The following is a 13,600-nucleotide window of genomic DNA, read 5'->3' as shown; positions in this document are numbered from 1 at the left end:
ACAAATCCCTTCTGGATCAAAGTGCAAAAGAATGCACCCCTTCAGCTGTACTCCACTCTTCAAAATTACAATAGAAAAGTAGAGTGAACATTTCAGATGTTTATTATAATTAAAATGATGATATTTTAGAGTGCATTTACAAAGTATTTAAAGTTAAAGTACAGCAAAAAGTGGAAAAAGGGTTGGGTTTCTTATCAGCTTTTTAAAAGTCAAGTAAAGGAGGAAATATGGCTTAGCAGCTTTGGCTCGCAGCCACTGGAAACACATGCTGTGATGTGCAGTCCTGCAGTGAGGCAGTCAAACCACTGAGTCTGGTCCTGAGAATTTAAAATGCTAAACTCAGACAAAACCTGAAACAACAAAACGGAAAGTTTCAAACAAGCTGAACCCCACAGATGAAAAGCTTTTTGTTGGAGGTCAAGTCTGTTGTTTCTGTGTATTTGCAGGTTACACACCAGTTCACTTTGATGTGAGAAGCTTCTCATGGGCTAAACTGAGAAGAAGAAATATATATCAACTTCAAACTTCCTTACAAGCACTTGCATATACCTTACAGTGTACATATATTAAATTATCTTTAGAGATTCACAGTCACATCATGTGTGTATAAACAATCAATACCTGAGCACCAAAGAGATTGATTAATCAGAAATTTTTTAACTCAATCAATGAATAATTTAAGAAATTCCTAAATCAAAAATGTTCTAAATGCTCAAAACATTCCCCAGTTCCGACTTTGAGGATTTGCTGCTATATGATCGTACATTCAATATCTTTTGATTTGGGATTGTTAATGAAACAAAATGGTCAGTTTGATCACGGAAACTGTGATGGACATTTTTCACTGTTTTCGGGAATTTGAAAGACTAAACGATTAATTGAAAGAAATGATCTCTAGATTAATCAATAATGACAATCTTTAGTTGCAGCCTTATCACAACAATTGCTAACAAACAGCAGTAAGTTGTCCAATAGTTTAAAGACCAATAAATAGTGGAATAGTGGAATAAATTGCTGCTTCTGTGACATCTTGGATGAACATGAACGATGGTCACTTGTTTTCTTGGTCATTTCTTTTCTCTGAGATCCTAAAATGAACACAAAACACATTAAAGATAATAATTATTTGAACCACAATATTCAACTAAGAGAATTCAAGAAATTATGTTTTTTTTACAGTCAGAATTGACCTTAAAAAAATAATTGAATTGAACTCAGTACTCAGTACTGCAACTGATTGCTGCTGTTAAAATAAAAATAATAATGGTTTTACTGTGAAAACAGTCATGACCCATCTAAGGATAGGTGATCACAAAACAGTTAGGCTTTTAATAATAACTGAATTTTAGGTATCTGTCTGTTGTTTGTCTCAATAGTAAAATACAGGCTGGCAGCTGTGTAGTTGGTCATCCTGGGTGAGTAAGCAAAAGCCTTGTAAAGCGCTTTGGATAAAAGTGCTATATAAATGTAGCCATGTCCAGGTCACCTGCTGTGTGTTGCTTCATAATAGCTGTTCTCCTCCAGCAGCTCCTCTATGATCCCCTGAAAAAGAACATTTGTGCAGGAAATCACTTCACTTTCAGCAGAAAGACGTTCTATGTGAGGCGGAAAAGATTTTCAAAAATTAGACACTAGATCCTGCAGGAGAAAAACAAAAGTGACACCTACTCTTAAAGAATGATACACATGCATAGCATTGAAACAACTGTTATACATTGAAGAAAAGATTCATTCTTCCTTGATTACAGGATGATATTTTGACATTTTGCGATATATGCTTACATATGAGTTAGATTGATACCACTCTCATTTCTCTATTCTCTGAATATGATGCTATAGCCAGCAGTCAGGTAGCTTATCTTAGCATAAAGACTGGAAGCAGAGGGAAAGAGCTGGCCTAGCTCTGTCCAAAGAAACCGACCTGCATCTGCTGATAGGTGACTCCATCTTTCAGACTGCTATCACCTATCAGAAGCAGAGAGAAATAAGATGCACATTTTTGGCATCAAAATCTAAATATCCACATGTGAATTTGCAACATTTGATGGTGTGGTCATTACTCTTGATTTTCTTAATGTTCGCTCACCAACCAAAATCAGCCTGATGACAATCTATCAAATCACTAAATGCCAAAAATTCTTACCTGTGCTGTCAGCAGCATGGGGGTCTCCCGTGAAGTGGTGGACCAGAGGCCACCGATCTGAGCTTGCTGAGCCTAACTCCATCAGCTCTGGAGACGCCTGGAGGAGCTACAGGGAAACATTTCTCATTTTGCTCAGGGACTGGACAAACATCACTCCCCCCTGGTGTCACTAATATGTTGTTTGGACCCTCCCATTGACTTAGAAAAAAATTGCAACACTTTCCCCAAATATTTCACAATTAGTTTCAGCATGAGAGAGAAAGAGAAAAAATAAATAAAATGTATGATCATGTTCCCAAGTTTAAGCATTAATTCCTTCTTTATCTAACAATAAACATGGATATGAAATACATCAGATAATGCTGTAGCCTGATATGTGTGACATCAGACTGTCAGACATAAATAAACCAATTATGTGCTAAGTCACAATAAATTTAACAAGAGAAAGGCAAAAATAGTTAGAGTACAATAGAAAAATAAGACCCTCCCCAGTTATGCAACTAAGTAACTTAATTTACATATGGTTTAGAGCTAAAATGAGCTGATTAATCGATTATTTGATTGAGGAAAAGGTTGCTAAAGTAATTTTTCAAGCAAACAACCCTTTGATCCAGCTTCTCTCTTAAGGATTTGTTCTTTTTTTGTCTTACGTGATAATATATCTTTCAGTTTTTGGACAGTAGGTCGGACAAAACAAACATTTGGACTCAGACCTTGCTGAGCTCCACCTTCAGGTTGTATGGATCGCTCCCATAGCGGAACAGAGACTTTTTAAATCTTTCAATGATCCGCCGTTTGATGTTGTGGTGCGGAGTTGGTGGAAGCTGGAGATGAAAGAAAGACAATCTGAGTTAATATCAACATTTAATATTCACAATCAGGTTTTATCACTGCTGTCAGTCACAAATCAGACCTGAGTGAGCTTAATGTGAGGATGAAAATCAGTAGTTTTGCAGGTCACAGGTGACATTGATTGACTCTGTCAAAATTCAATTAAAATCTATGAAACCAGAACCTTTGGATTTGGACTGATGAATTGTATCTACAGTGTTTACCTGAACTTTGAAAAGACCTAACAAAAACTATTGTATGACTGTACCTGAGTGATGTGAATAATTTTGTGCAGCTGCACGAGGAGCCTCTGAATGGGATCATCAATCTGCCGAACCTTCTTCTGGGAGACACAGAGCCCTGCTGACACTGAGGTAAGAGCAAAACCACAACACGTAGGTGACTGAGACTAAATTAACAGGGAAGACAAATTTTATAAGAGACTTTTTATAACTTCCAACTTTTATTACATATGCTCTTTAGGTTGTTTTGTTCATGTAATCGACTCATATTCAGTGATATTAGGTTTAAAAGGTACCTGGTCTTGATTTGCTCTTTGCAGCAGCATAATCCCCACTGAGAAGGAAAATTGAAAAGGCAGGTCAATGAATTGTGTCAGATATGGATAAATTGTTTTTGTCTGGGTATTTGTGCATCAACAAACATTGGCCGCCATTTAGATTTATTTATGTACAGTACATATAACTGCTTTTTACATTACTAAATTATGATACTGTGTCCAGTAGATATACATTTTCCATTAACCTCACAGAAATAGGTAATGTGAGATGTTTCACTTACACAGACAGAGTTTGGTCAGGTGTATCACAGGCACTGGACTTTAATCCTTTGATCAAAACAAAAAAAAACAGCCAAAAGAACAAATCTTGGTTATCAGAGAAAATCCACAACACAGTGAACTAACCAATCTAAAAAACTTGAGCAGGGACAAGTGACAAATAGTAACTTCTAGCTTTAAAAGACTGTCCATGGCTACTGCAAGGCTGTCAGTTCAAATCCCAGATTGCCTCCACTTGTTTACAAAGACTTAGTTATTACAGGAAAACATACTTGTTATGTGAATGTTCCCTAAGTAAAAATAAAATACTAATGCTACCAAACCTCATGGTGATTTTTTCTCACAACTGGCAGAGAACTGACCATAGTGTTGTCCTGTAAAAGCGGTGGTGTCGATTTTGGTATCGCATGGTTCAACATCACCATCTGAGGCATCATATAAAAACACACACATTTTAATTATAATATGTAATCATTTAGCTTTTCAAATCATTCACCCAGCCTTGTTAAATTCTGTGCAGTATGAAACCGTGTCACCTTGACTAACATTCTGCTCGCCGTGGTTTGACCTGCAGGCTGCAGAAGAGTTTGGCGATTCAGTATTCATTAAGGGATTTTCCTGCGAAAAAAGTGCAGCACTTATTTAAAAAACCTGCAGGTCATAAACTAAACACAAACAAAAATAACATTTGCACCAACTATTACAGAATTTCTTAGTAACCTTGTACAACAATAAATGTAATCTGCATACTCCCCAGAGACATCCTTTCCATTTTCAAAATGTACTTTACCTGAGAGAGGTTTGAGAAACAGCAGTTCATCCTACTTTTGTGCCTTTCCAGGAAATACTTCTGTGCTCGTTTCCTCTCTCTCTCTGCTCTCCTTTCTAGTGCATTCTGGGAAGTGTAGAGGCTGTCCATCAGCTTCATCATGAGGTCGGAGATCCTGGAGCTGACGGCCACAATGTCCGGGCGCTGGTCTGCATCTGGACTCAAACACCTGACAGGATGTCCCGTAACAAAATATATCGATGAGTACGTTAGAGGAATGAGTGACATTAATGTTAAATTACTTTTAATCTATAATAATAAAAACACAAAATTAATATTATAAATGTGATCAAATATATATCATAGACAACTATGCAAGCCAAGTTAGTTATTTAAAGTGAATTTTAATTGCCTTAATAGTTATTTTAAACTCTAATAAATTGAATAGGTAAAGCAGAATCACCCTGTGAGTTTAATATAATAACCCTGAGAAGAATAAAAGTCTGTTAATCACCAGTGGATGTAAAAGATTGCCAGTAATGTGAAATGGTAGTGACGCTACAGTCCGAAATACTCTTAAATTTAAGGGTTCAGTAAGACACCCTCTGCAGATGAAACAATACACCAACATCAATAATTGCAAAACAAAGTCTCACCATCTGATCATGTCTGTGACTCTCTCTGAGAAAGCTCCCTCTTCAATCGGCTCATAGACGGCCTCCACGATCTACCAGCACAGAATAAGAAGCAAGGAACAATTACAGTCTACAGAGAAAAAAACATTTTATGTCCAGAGTGTGTGTGTGTTTGTATTTATGTAACCTTGCTGGCCAGCGACAGCATGTTGCTGCTGTTGAACGGAGGCTTTAAACTGGCCATCTGATAAAGGATACAGCCCAAAGCCCAGACGTCAGCTTTCTCTCCATATGGCTCGTTCTTCACCACCTCTGGACTAACACATACACACACACACACACAAATGATTGTACGTGTTAATTTATGAAAAACACTCATACGTTAACAACAACAACGGATTCCCTAGTATCCAACCCTAACCTAAATCCCTAAAAAGAAGCTCACTGACAAAGTGTGGACAGTAAATTTACCACTTTCCAAAAATGTTCTACAACTCAAATCAATTCTCACAAACACAAAAACACACACACGCATCCACACATGTTGTTAAGACCATAAACATGCATGAGCTGCAGTATTTGCTGTTTCTCTAAGATGCTGACAGGCTGTAATAATACGTACATGATAAAATATAACAGCTCTGCGATACTACCTTAAAGGGTTGCTTTACACAAAACACATTTTCTGTGAGAGAGTTTGGGTTTTGAGATATGCTCAGAATGAATTTCCTCACCAGGAGTAAAGGATGGTGCCGACCACTGACGTTAGCTTGCTGTTCTCCTGTTTCTGCTTAGCGAGGCCGAAATCAGCTTCAAGTAGAAGAAAGAAACAGGTTAAACTTTTATCTTTGGATAAAAGACAGGGACAGTGATAAACGCAGATTTGTGGAAAACTGTAAATTGACACACACTGATAGTGACTTTGTCCTTTTCCCCCAGCATGATGTTGTTTGGTGTGAGGTCGCGGTGGACTATTCTCTTTTCCTTGTGCAGGTACCTCAACGCTAGACACATCTGAGGGGACAGGTTCAAGATATATTAATTTGTAATTAAGTGGGACTTTGGAGAGACTCTTCTGACAACGGAACTTATTTACAGTAGTTAAAACTAACTCCACCTCGATCAGCTACAATAAAGTGCTACTTATCAGCATTAGCAATTTAATAATTTTGTATACACAAATAGAAATGTATTAGCCACTGTGGCAATTTGTTTTTTTCATACTTTAAATACAATTAGATGATAATCATTTTTAGCCAATGTAGAAGTACCCCCCTGATTAAGAATCACTGTTCTTCTGTCACTTTACTTACTATAAGGTATCAATAATGTGTCTGTGCAGCTTCCAGTTATTGTCACAACACTGGGGCCTGTTATTTATGGGTATTTAGTGTCTGGGTTTAAATTCAATCTGGATGATATTGGGTTATGGTTACATAGTTGAGATAGAAATAGGCAAGCAACATTGTGTTGTCCCATGAATGTATTAACATTGGGACTACCCAAATGAAATGACCTTTCCCAAGACATGGGAAATTAACATTCATATAATGCCAATACTTACCCAAAGAAGTCCAAGAGTTGTTACCTGTATGAATATATTCCAAATTCTGTCTTCTGTGAACTGCTGCTGCTTCTCCTTCAGAGAGTTAAAATGTTCAGCCAGCGGCACTCCCTCAATCAGCTCCATCACAATGTACAGCTTGTCACCTAGAACAATGTAATTAGGGTTTTTGGCTTTGAATCCTTGTTGTATTCCTTCCTAACAATAGCTGGGGGCTGAAATGGCCAGTAAAAATAATTATCCTCACCTTCCAAAAATGTCTTGTAATATTTAACAATATTCGGGTGTGTCATCTAGAGAACAAAAACCAAGGAACAATAAATATGGCTCAGTTGTTCAGATAGCATGCTTTTAAATTGATTTTCACTGATTAAAATTAAAACTCTGTGCCTGTTCTTTGACGATCGTGAGTTCAGACATGATTTTCTCCACATTACTGTCTCTGGACTTCTTGTCTTTGCCAAACGCCGGGTTATGGAGGTTCACCTCCTTCAAAGCCAGGAGGTTCTGGCCACTCTGCTTTTGGACCTGAATATATATTAATTGGAACCGGTGACATTTTATGTGAAAAACCTGAAGCATGAGGTCACAAAGAAGCAAATACCAACACTTCTGACATCAGATGCTGTCAATTTAGAGGATGTTCCTTGTACCTTAAAGACGCTTCCAAAGGCCCCAGTACCCAGATGGTCCAGTATGGAGTAACCGTTGATGACTTTACGGGGAGGTCGGTTCTGGTCCACAGCCTCGATGCTCTCTCTTAGACTGTCCAGTTCCTCTTCCTGCATTACAAAACACACCACAATCCAGCCATTTGTAAGGATAATAATAGTTCTCGATTTTTATTTTATTTATTAATATTTCTTTTTATTTTACAGCCTAAAGCCAGCTGAGTAGACAGATGAATCCATTAGGATCTGCTTTCTTACAGTGTAGAGTGAAACTCTGGTTTGCAGTCTATCATAGGCAGTGAGATCCCGTACATAATGTCCAACATCAATAAACAACTCAAAGAGGTCTGTGGGAAAGAGTCTGAAATGGATAAAAAAGATTACATAACAGCACTGGAGAACATCTGAAGAGATTTTTCCCAAAACAGAAAGCCAACTGTAGCCAAACTGAACCAATTTATGCATGAAATTAACTTGGTGTCTTCCTTCTTTAAGGTATGAAACATCACCTCTTAAACATATGCCTGTTTCTTTCCACGCTGAAGAGAAACCGGAGGGTCCGAAATGCATAGCACTGCCAATAAACACATTTAAAATAAGTTTAGCTAACTTTCTGGTAGTTAAAGTTCTTCATCATTTACATTATAATGTTATTTCATTTGAGCTGATACTGTATGAAGCCATATACCTGTAAAAATGTGACCTTTGGTCCAGTGTTTTGTGGTAAAATCAACTTTGTGATTATATAGACCCCATTTTCCTAAGAAAAGAATGGTAACATGAGTTGATGCTATGTTGATTTATAGTAATTTGATCTAAATTCCGTTCCTGTCCTGCTTACTGAGTGAAGACTTTTCCTTACCTGCACAATGTGGTGAGCAGATGTGTCATCCAGACTAAGCTCAGTCAGAACCGTACAGCAGGCTGGAAAAGGGATTAAAGGGAATATGACAAAATCTAAGATTTCATATATGCATTCTTATAGTCTAAGACAGTCCAATGCACAGCTGAGAACATTAACAACTCACTCCCCTACTACTTTGTAGTGGTGTCATTAAGAAACATAAAATTTACACACATTTCCTACAAAATCATAGTTACATTCTCAGTCTCAGTGGTCGGATTGTTACTTCAGGAAAAAACAGTTTACATTCTCAGCAACTGATAAGACTGCAAATGACTGATAAGTTGTTTAGTCTCTGACCTGACTGCAAGGCCATAAGTTTGTCCACCTCCTCCTGCAGGCTTAGCTCCTCTCTGATGTGTTCTCTCTGGATGCGTCCGGCTGCATTTGCGCTGGAGAGCGTCTGGATGGACGAGCGGTCAGAGACGTACTGGCTGTTACTGTAAGAGTTATTTTGTATGTCATGATACTAAAATCTGTAAAAATCTGTACATCTTTGTCATTTGTTTTTGCCTGAAAACGAAGCTTTATAACTGAAATGTGTTGTGATGCTGGTTACTCGGTTGTAGTTGCATCTTCCATCATTAGCTCTTAAAATACTGAGAGGTTAAACTGGGGGATCTTTTGTTTGAAAAAGAGGGGGAAAAAGCCATAAAGCTACTTTTGAAAACCAGAAATTGCAACACATAGAAGTCAAATGTAGGATCTATTGTCTTTGGAGCTTGACCTATACTATAAACAAAAAGTCTGCATATCTTGGCCTGTGTCGCTTTGATTTACATCATAATTTTTGGCGCAAGTTTATGGAAATGCAATACTAAATCTCTGGAGTGACCTTTTAAACCACAAATCACTTCAATGTGGATAGAAAAGCACCTGCTGTAGCTTTGACCAGTGCATTTTCAGGGAAAGAAAAGTACAGATGAGTATGGTTAACAAAAGTAAAAGGTTTTGGTTGAAACACACTGTAAGACAGTCACCTGTTGAGTAGCCGGAGAAGCTGCTGTACCCCGCCCCAGCTCCGTATTTCTGTCCTAGTATCAGCATCCTCGCAAAGCTGGACCAGGACCCAGGTGACGCTCCACAGCAGCTTCAGGTGCTGGCCGTACAGCAGGCTCAGCAGCACCGGCAGACCCTCCAGCTCCCTCACCTGGTCCCTCACCTGCCGCACCGGGGACAGGAGTCTCAGCAGCTCCGCACTCATTCTGGAGGAAACATCAAGTTCACTCTAGGTCCATGTTTTAATTGTGTTTGCTGTTAATTTCTTGTTTTAAATCTTATAAATGACTTTGTAGCTGAACTTAAAAAAGTTCTGTGTCGATTAAAATAGTGCCGTGAACAGCAAAAGTAATGTGTGTGTGTACAATCTGATAAGATAGCACGAGATGAGCTAAGATGAGACGGGGTGCAGTAACTTCATTTGTTTGTCTAGTTTTGGGTATTTTATCAGCACTAATGAATTACGGAAGGTTCCCACGGGAGAAGACGCAACATTTTATCTGACCATGACGAATACATTAACAAAGAAGTGATTGCTAACCTCTTTGACAGCAGATCATATTCCTGCAGTATTACAAGTAGGCTCTCCACTATTGGCAGCTTGCCAATCTCCTCCTTGTATTCTGGGCTGCAGAAAGAAATGGCTTGCAGCCGATGAAATAATAAATGTATTTAATGCATTAAATGTTTTAGCTCATTTGCTCACCTCTCAGCCAAAGTAGTGAGTGCTAGCAGGGCTCCCAGCAGCACACTCCTATCTGTTGTGGAGAGGAGCTTCACAAGGGTCTAGAAATGGTTTACATGAGAGACACATGTTTGGCTTCAACATGATTTGATTTGAAAACAAACAGCACATCATCACAGATAACCTTATCACAACTTATCCCTTACCCTGTGAGCACCGCTCTTGATGACCCAGACCCTTTGATGTTCATCGGCAGACAGCTTCTGAAACATATCTGCAGAGCAATCAGCAAAGGCAGCGTTGATGAAGACGTACACAAGACTCATATTATATGTCTAATTTGTCATATTATCCTGTCTTGATATTGCCTTCAGATTACTCACAGGTCATTGTGACCAGCTTCTGCACAGCAAAGACCTGCTCGCCACATGATATGTACATGTCAGTGACACACTCCATATACTAAAAGAGAAATGGAGCAGCGATGAGGATGACAGGAGATATACAAGGGTAAATCACAAAAAACACAGCCTATTAAGGCATGTGAGGAAAATCTTATAGAACATTTACCTTGGCAAGTAAATTGATGCCTTGGAGCTGATGTAGGATTTTCTAAAAGAAAACAATTAAAAGAGGCATTTTACTTTTTTATACAATATTCATACAATACATAATAAACATCACTAATTAACATATTCTTTCAAGTCGCACCTGATGGTGGGGATCTCTGATCAAAATTCGTAGGCAGATGAGAACTCTAAGCACAGATTCAGGCGGTGCATGGTCAATCCATTCACTATAGAAGGAATAAATATTGTCAGTAATGTAAGCCTTGTGTGAGACAAGAAAAGAAATGCTACAGTATTTCAAGGATATTTTACCTGCAGAGTCGGTTTTTTATCAAAGATGCAAGGATGTCAGAGAACAGCGTATGAAGTGGGTGGCTGCTGAAACATCTTTGGTCGCTGTATGTGATGCTGAAAAATGAACGCATCTAAAATTAGGTCCAAAACTGTACAAACTGTATTTGATTCTTAAAAGAAACGAATATAATATAATGAATGATCAGCCAAAAAAACCCACAATTCATCAACTTCTGTAATTCTATCCTCCAAAACTACTGAATGTGACAGAGTCTGCTTAACGGCCCATAATTTATGTCAAACTACTAGTACAATATAATACAGTTTGTATCATGGATGTAGGAGATCAATATTTTCCTCACTCTCACCTGTGTTTTCTACACAACCATATTCTGACTGGGCTGGATATCTGGCCAAAATGTGTCTTTTTTTTTTTTTTCAGTTTTTGTTACTCATTGCGTGTGTCAAAAACTGTCAAGAACAGAAAACAGGCATACAATGTCTGTCCAGATTCGTAATCTTGTTTACTTATTCTCTGATAACATATTTCCTGATTTGAATAAAATTTTTGCCAATTCCAGGCATTTTACTTTACAGATGTACAACATCCTTCTGTTTTCAGTTAGTTTCAGTTTAACATTAGAGACGTTTGCCGTATTTTATTAAATGAAAAAACAATTTAAGATTTATATTTCTCAAAGTAAGATATAGAAAAAAGGGTTCTTTTGAATCTTTATTATATCGGCATAGATACTATAGGAAGCCCATCTGACTATTCATGAGGTAAATATGGGACGTAAAGAGGTAAATACTGGACATGTGGACAAATGGAGCAATTATTCAGTTACATACAAATGGACAAGAGAAATTTGGACACAGACATGTAAAGTGAACTAGTTTGAGATAGGCTTAAATAGAATAGCAGTCTGTTCACTGTGTTTTGCGCTCCTAAGAATGAATTTAAGATGATAAGGATAAAAAAAGATAAAATTTTGATAGAAAACCTGAATTTTTCCAGTTCAGAGGCTTCACCGGTGATGTCGCTGTCACTCCTGGGTCTGTTGATGTCCTTTGGGGGTTGCAGGCCTTGTGATCTGCTGGCTCCATGGCTACGTGCTTTACTGTGACTCAACGCTGCCACCTGCAACACAGGGAGTCTCATAGCACAACATATATACAAAACTGAAGAAGTATGAGTTGGTTTGTATCATTATCAAAATGTCTAGACACTTTGCCTAAGTGTGGCGTCATTTGTTGTTTTTCACCTCTTGTCTGGGGCTGCTTTTGGCAAGCAGGGACTGAAGTCTCCTAAGATCATGAGATGCCCTAGAAAACAGGCTTATCAGTTGATTTGCTGTTGTTGTTGTTTTTTTCATATCAGTAAAATTCATTTTAAATTATGTAACAGACTATTAAATAACTGTGAGGAGGTAATGACCCAGCTTACTTGCTCTGGATTCCTCTGGATTTCAAGGACAATATTTCTCCTTGTCTCACTTTTTTAACTGGATTGGACATTTTCAGTGTTCCCCTTTGTTTCCATGAGGTAAGCTGCGGTTCAACTTTAGACATTTTTGGCACATAGTGAAATTTAGCTTTCTTTTATATAATATATATTGTATATTTAAAAATACTACAGGAAACAGTGCTAACTTCTGTGATAAGATGGTTAGCTAAACTACTCATTTGGCTAAAGCCATAGGTGAACTGTCAGTTTAAAATAGACAAGTCAAAGGTCTCTTACCCTTCCACCATCATCGCAAACTCGCAGGAGACAGTTAATTTGAACTAATAAATACGAATTTAACTTCATTAAATGTCCTTAGTCGGAGATATAGGCGAAATAGTTTTTATTCTTGAAACAGCAGACGCCACTACATTAACAAATAAGAAACAACAATGCTCAGTTTAACGGCATTTTCAACCAATCAGAGTGAGCAGTGTTAGAGCGTTGTGGTTGCCATGGATACAACAGACGCTTTTAGTATTCCGTTTTTTTCTCGCCCTTTTCTGTCTTTATTGACAAATAATTAGTCAAATAACAGGTATCTTTTGTAATGTTACACGAATTAAATTAATTCTAAGCAGCAAGCAACTTAACCAAAAACTAAAACTAAAATAAATAAATTTAACAAACATGAATATATAAAAAATAATAATATATTAATAATAATATTAAGGGATTTTAATCAAAATACAATGTAAGTAACTGAGAAAGTCTTGAGGCACTAAGGCTTTTTCAATGAATGAAAAAAAATTCTTCAAGTCATTAGTAAATGCTAGAAAACTTTTGGCAACTTTAAAAAAAATCTAGACTTATAGGCTATAATAAAATATTATTACAGATGAACTCAATGTCTTTATTTTCCATAAAACAACCAAACATAACATCATGGTAATCAAAACCAGGCATTACATTCTTTGCACCTAACCAATCATATATTCTATCCCAAAACAATATTACAGCGATAGAAAAGATGTACATATATTGAAATATTAATTAGCTAAATCTTACTCATAAAAATTCATTGCATGGAAAAATATCATTAATTGTTTTGAAATGAATCTCTTTCATTTGAGGAAACAACCTAAATGATAGAAATCACGTTTGAACTTTGAAGGTGTCCACTCTTGAAAATCTTTGAGACAAAATGTTTATTTTCAAAGGAAGTCATTTGTCATTAATGACCTCAAAATTTAGTTGTCACATCTGAGAAATTGTACTATCAACAAAGAG

General features: G+C 37.3%; 1 protein-coding gene across 2 annotated transcripts; it reads right to left on the bottom strand.

Annotated features, from left to right (window-relative positions):
• Positions 1–79: 79 nt before the first annotated feature.
• On the bottom strand, positions 80–12,757 carry nek10 (NIMA-related kinase 10). 2 transcript variants are annotated; one of them, XR_005443346.1, is made up of 37 exons: positions 12,608–12,757; positions 12,311–12,425; positions 12,129–12,189; positions 11,868–12,004; positions 10,882–10,977; positions 10,712–10,796; positions 10,571–10,612; positions 10,384–10,462; positions 10,207–10,274; positions 10,022–10,101; positions 9,857–9,943; positions 9,297–9,521; positions 8,617–8,756; positions 8,275–8,336; positions 8,101–8,172; positions 7,922–7,986; positions 7,671–7,773; positions 7,395–7,523; positions 7,132–7,269; positions 6,989–7,034; positions 6,766–6,887; positions 6,089–6,191; positions 5,912–5,987; positions 5,365–5,494; positions 5,199–5,269; positions 4,564–4,771; positions 4,310–4,391; positions 4,136–4,198; positions 3,776–3,821; positions 3,513–3,550; positions 3,243–3,343; positions 2,857–2,967; positions 2,144–2,249; positions 1,922–1,965; positions 1,487–1,542; positions 456–1,088; positions 80–350 (listed from the first exon to the last, which is right to left on the bottom strand). XR_005443346.1 is itself a non-coding variant. In XM_038710598.1 (36 exons), the coding sequence occupies exons 2-36, from the start codon at positions 12,379–12,381 to the stop codon at positions 1,052–1,054; spliced, it is 3,180 nt and encodes a 1,059-aa protein (XP_038566526.1). In that variant the 5' UTR covers positions 12,382–12,425; positions 12,608–12,757; the 3' UTR covers positions 80–1,051. The 2 variants fall into 2 exon arrangements, 1 of the variants encoding a protein (XP_038566526.1); XM_038710598.1 differs by having other exon boundaries at positions 80–1,088.
• Between the last annotated feature and the right edge of the window lie 843 nt (positions 12,758–13,600).

Source organism: Micropterus salmoides, unplaced genomic scaffold, assembly GCF_014851395.1.
Source record: "Micropterus salmoides isolate LMB-PRFRI ecotype aquatic unplaced genomic scaffold, ASM1485139v1 Ms_hic_scaffold_11, whole genome shotgun sequence".
NCBI classification, from domain to species: Eukaryota; Metazoa; Chordata; class Actinopteri; order Centrarchiformes; family Centrarchidae; genus Micropterus; species Micropterus salmoides.
The sequence above is the reverse complement of the archived record's forward strand: the minus strand, read 5'-3'. Positions and strand labels throughout refer to the sequence as shown.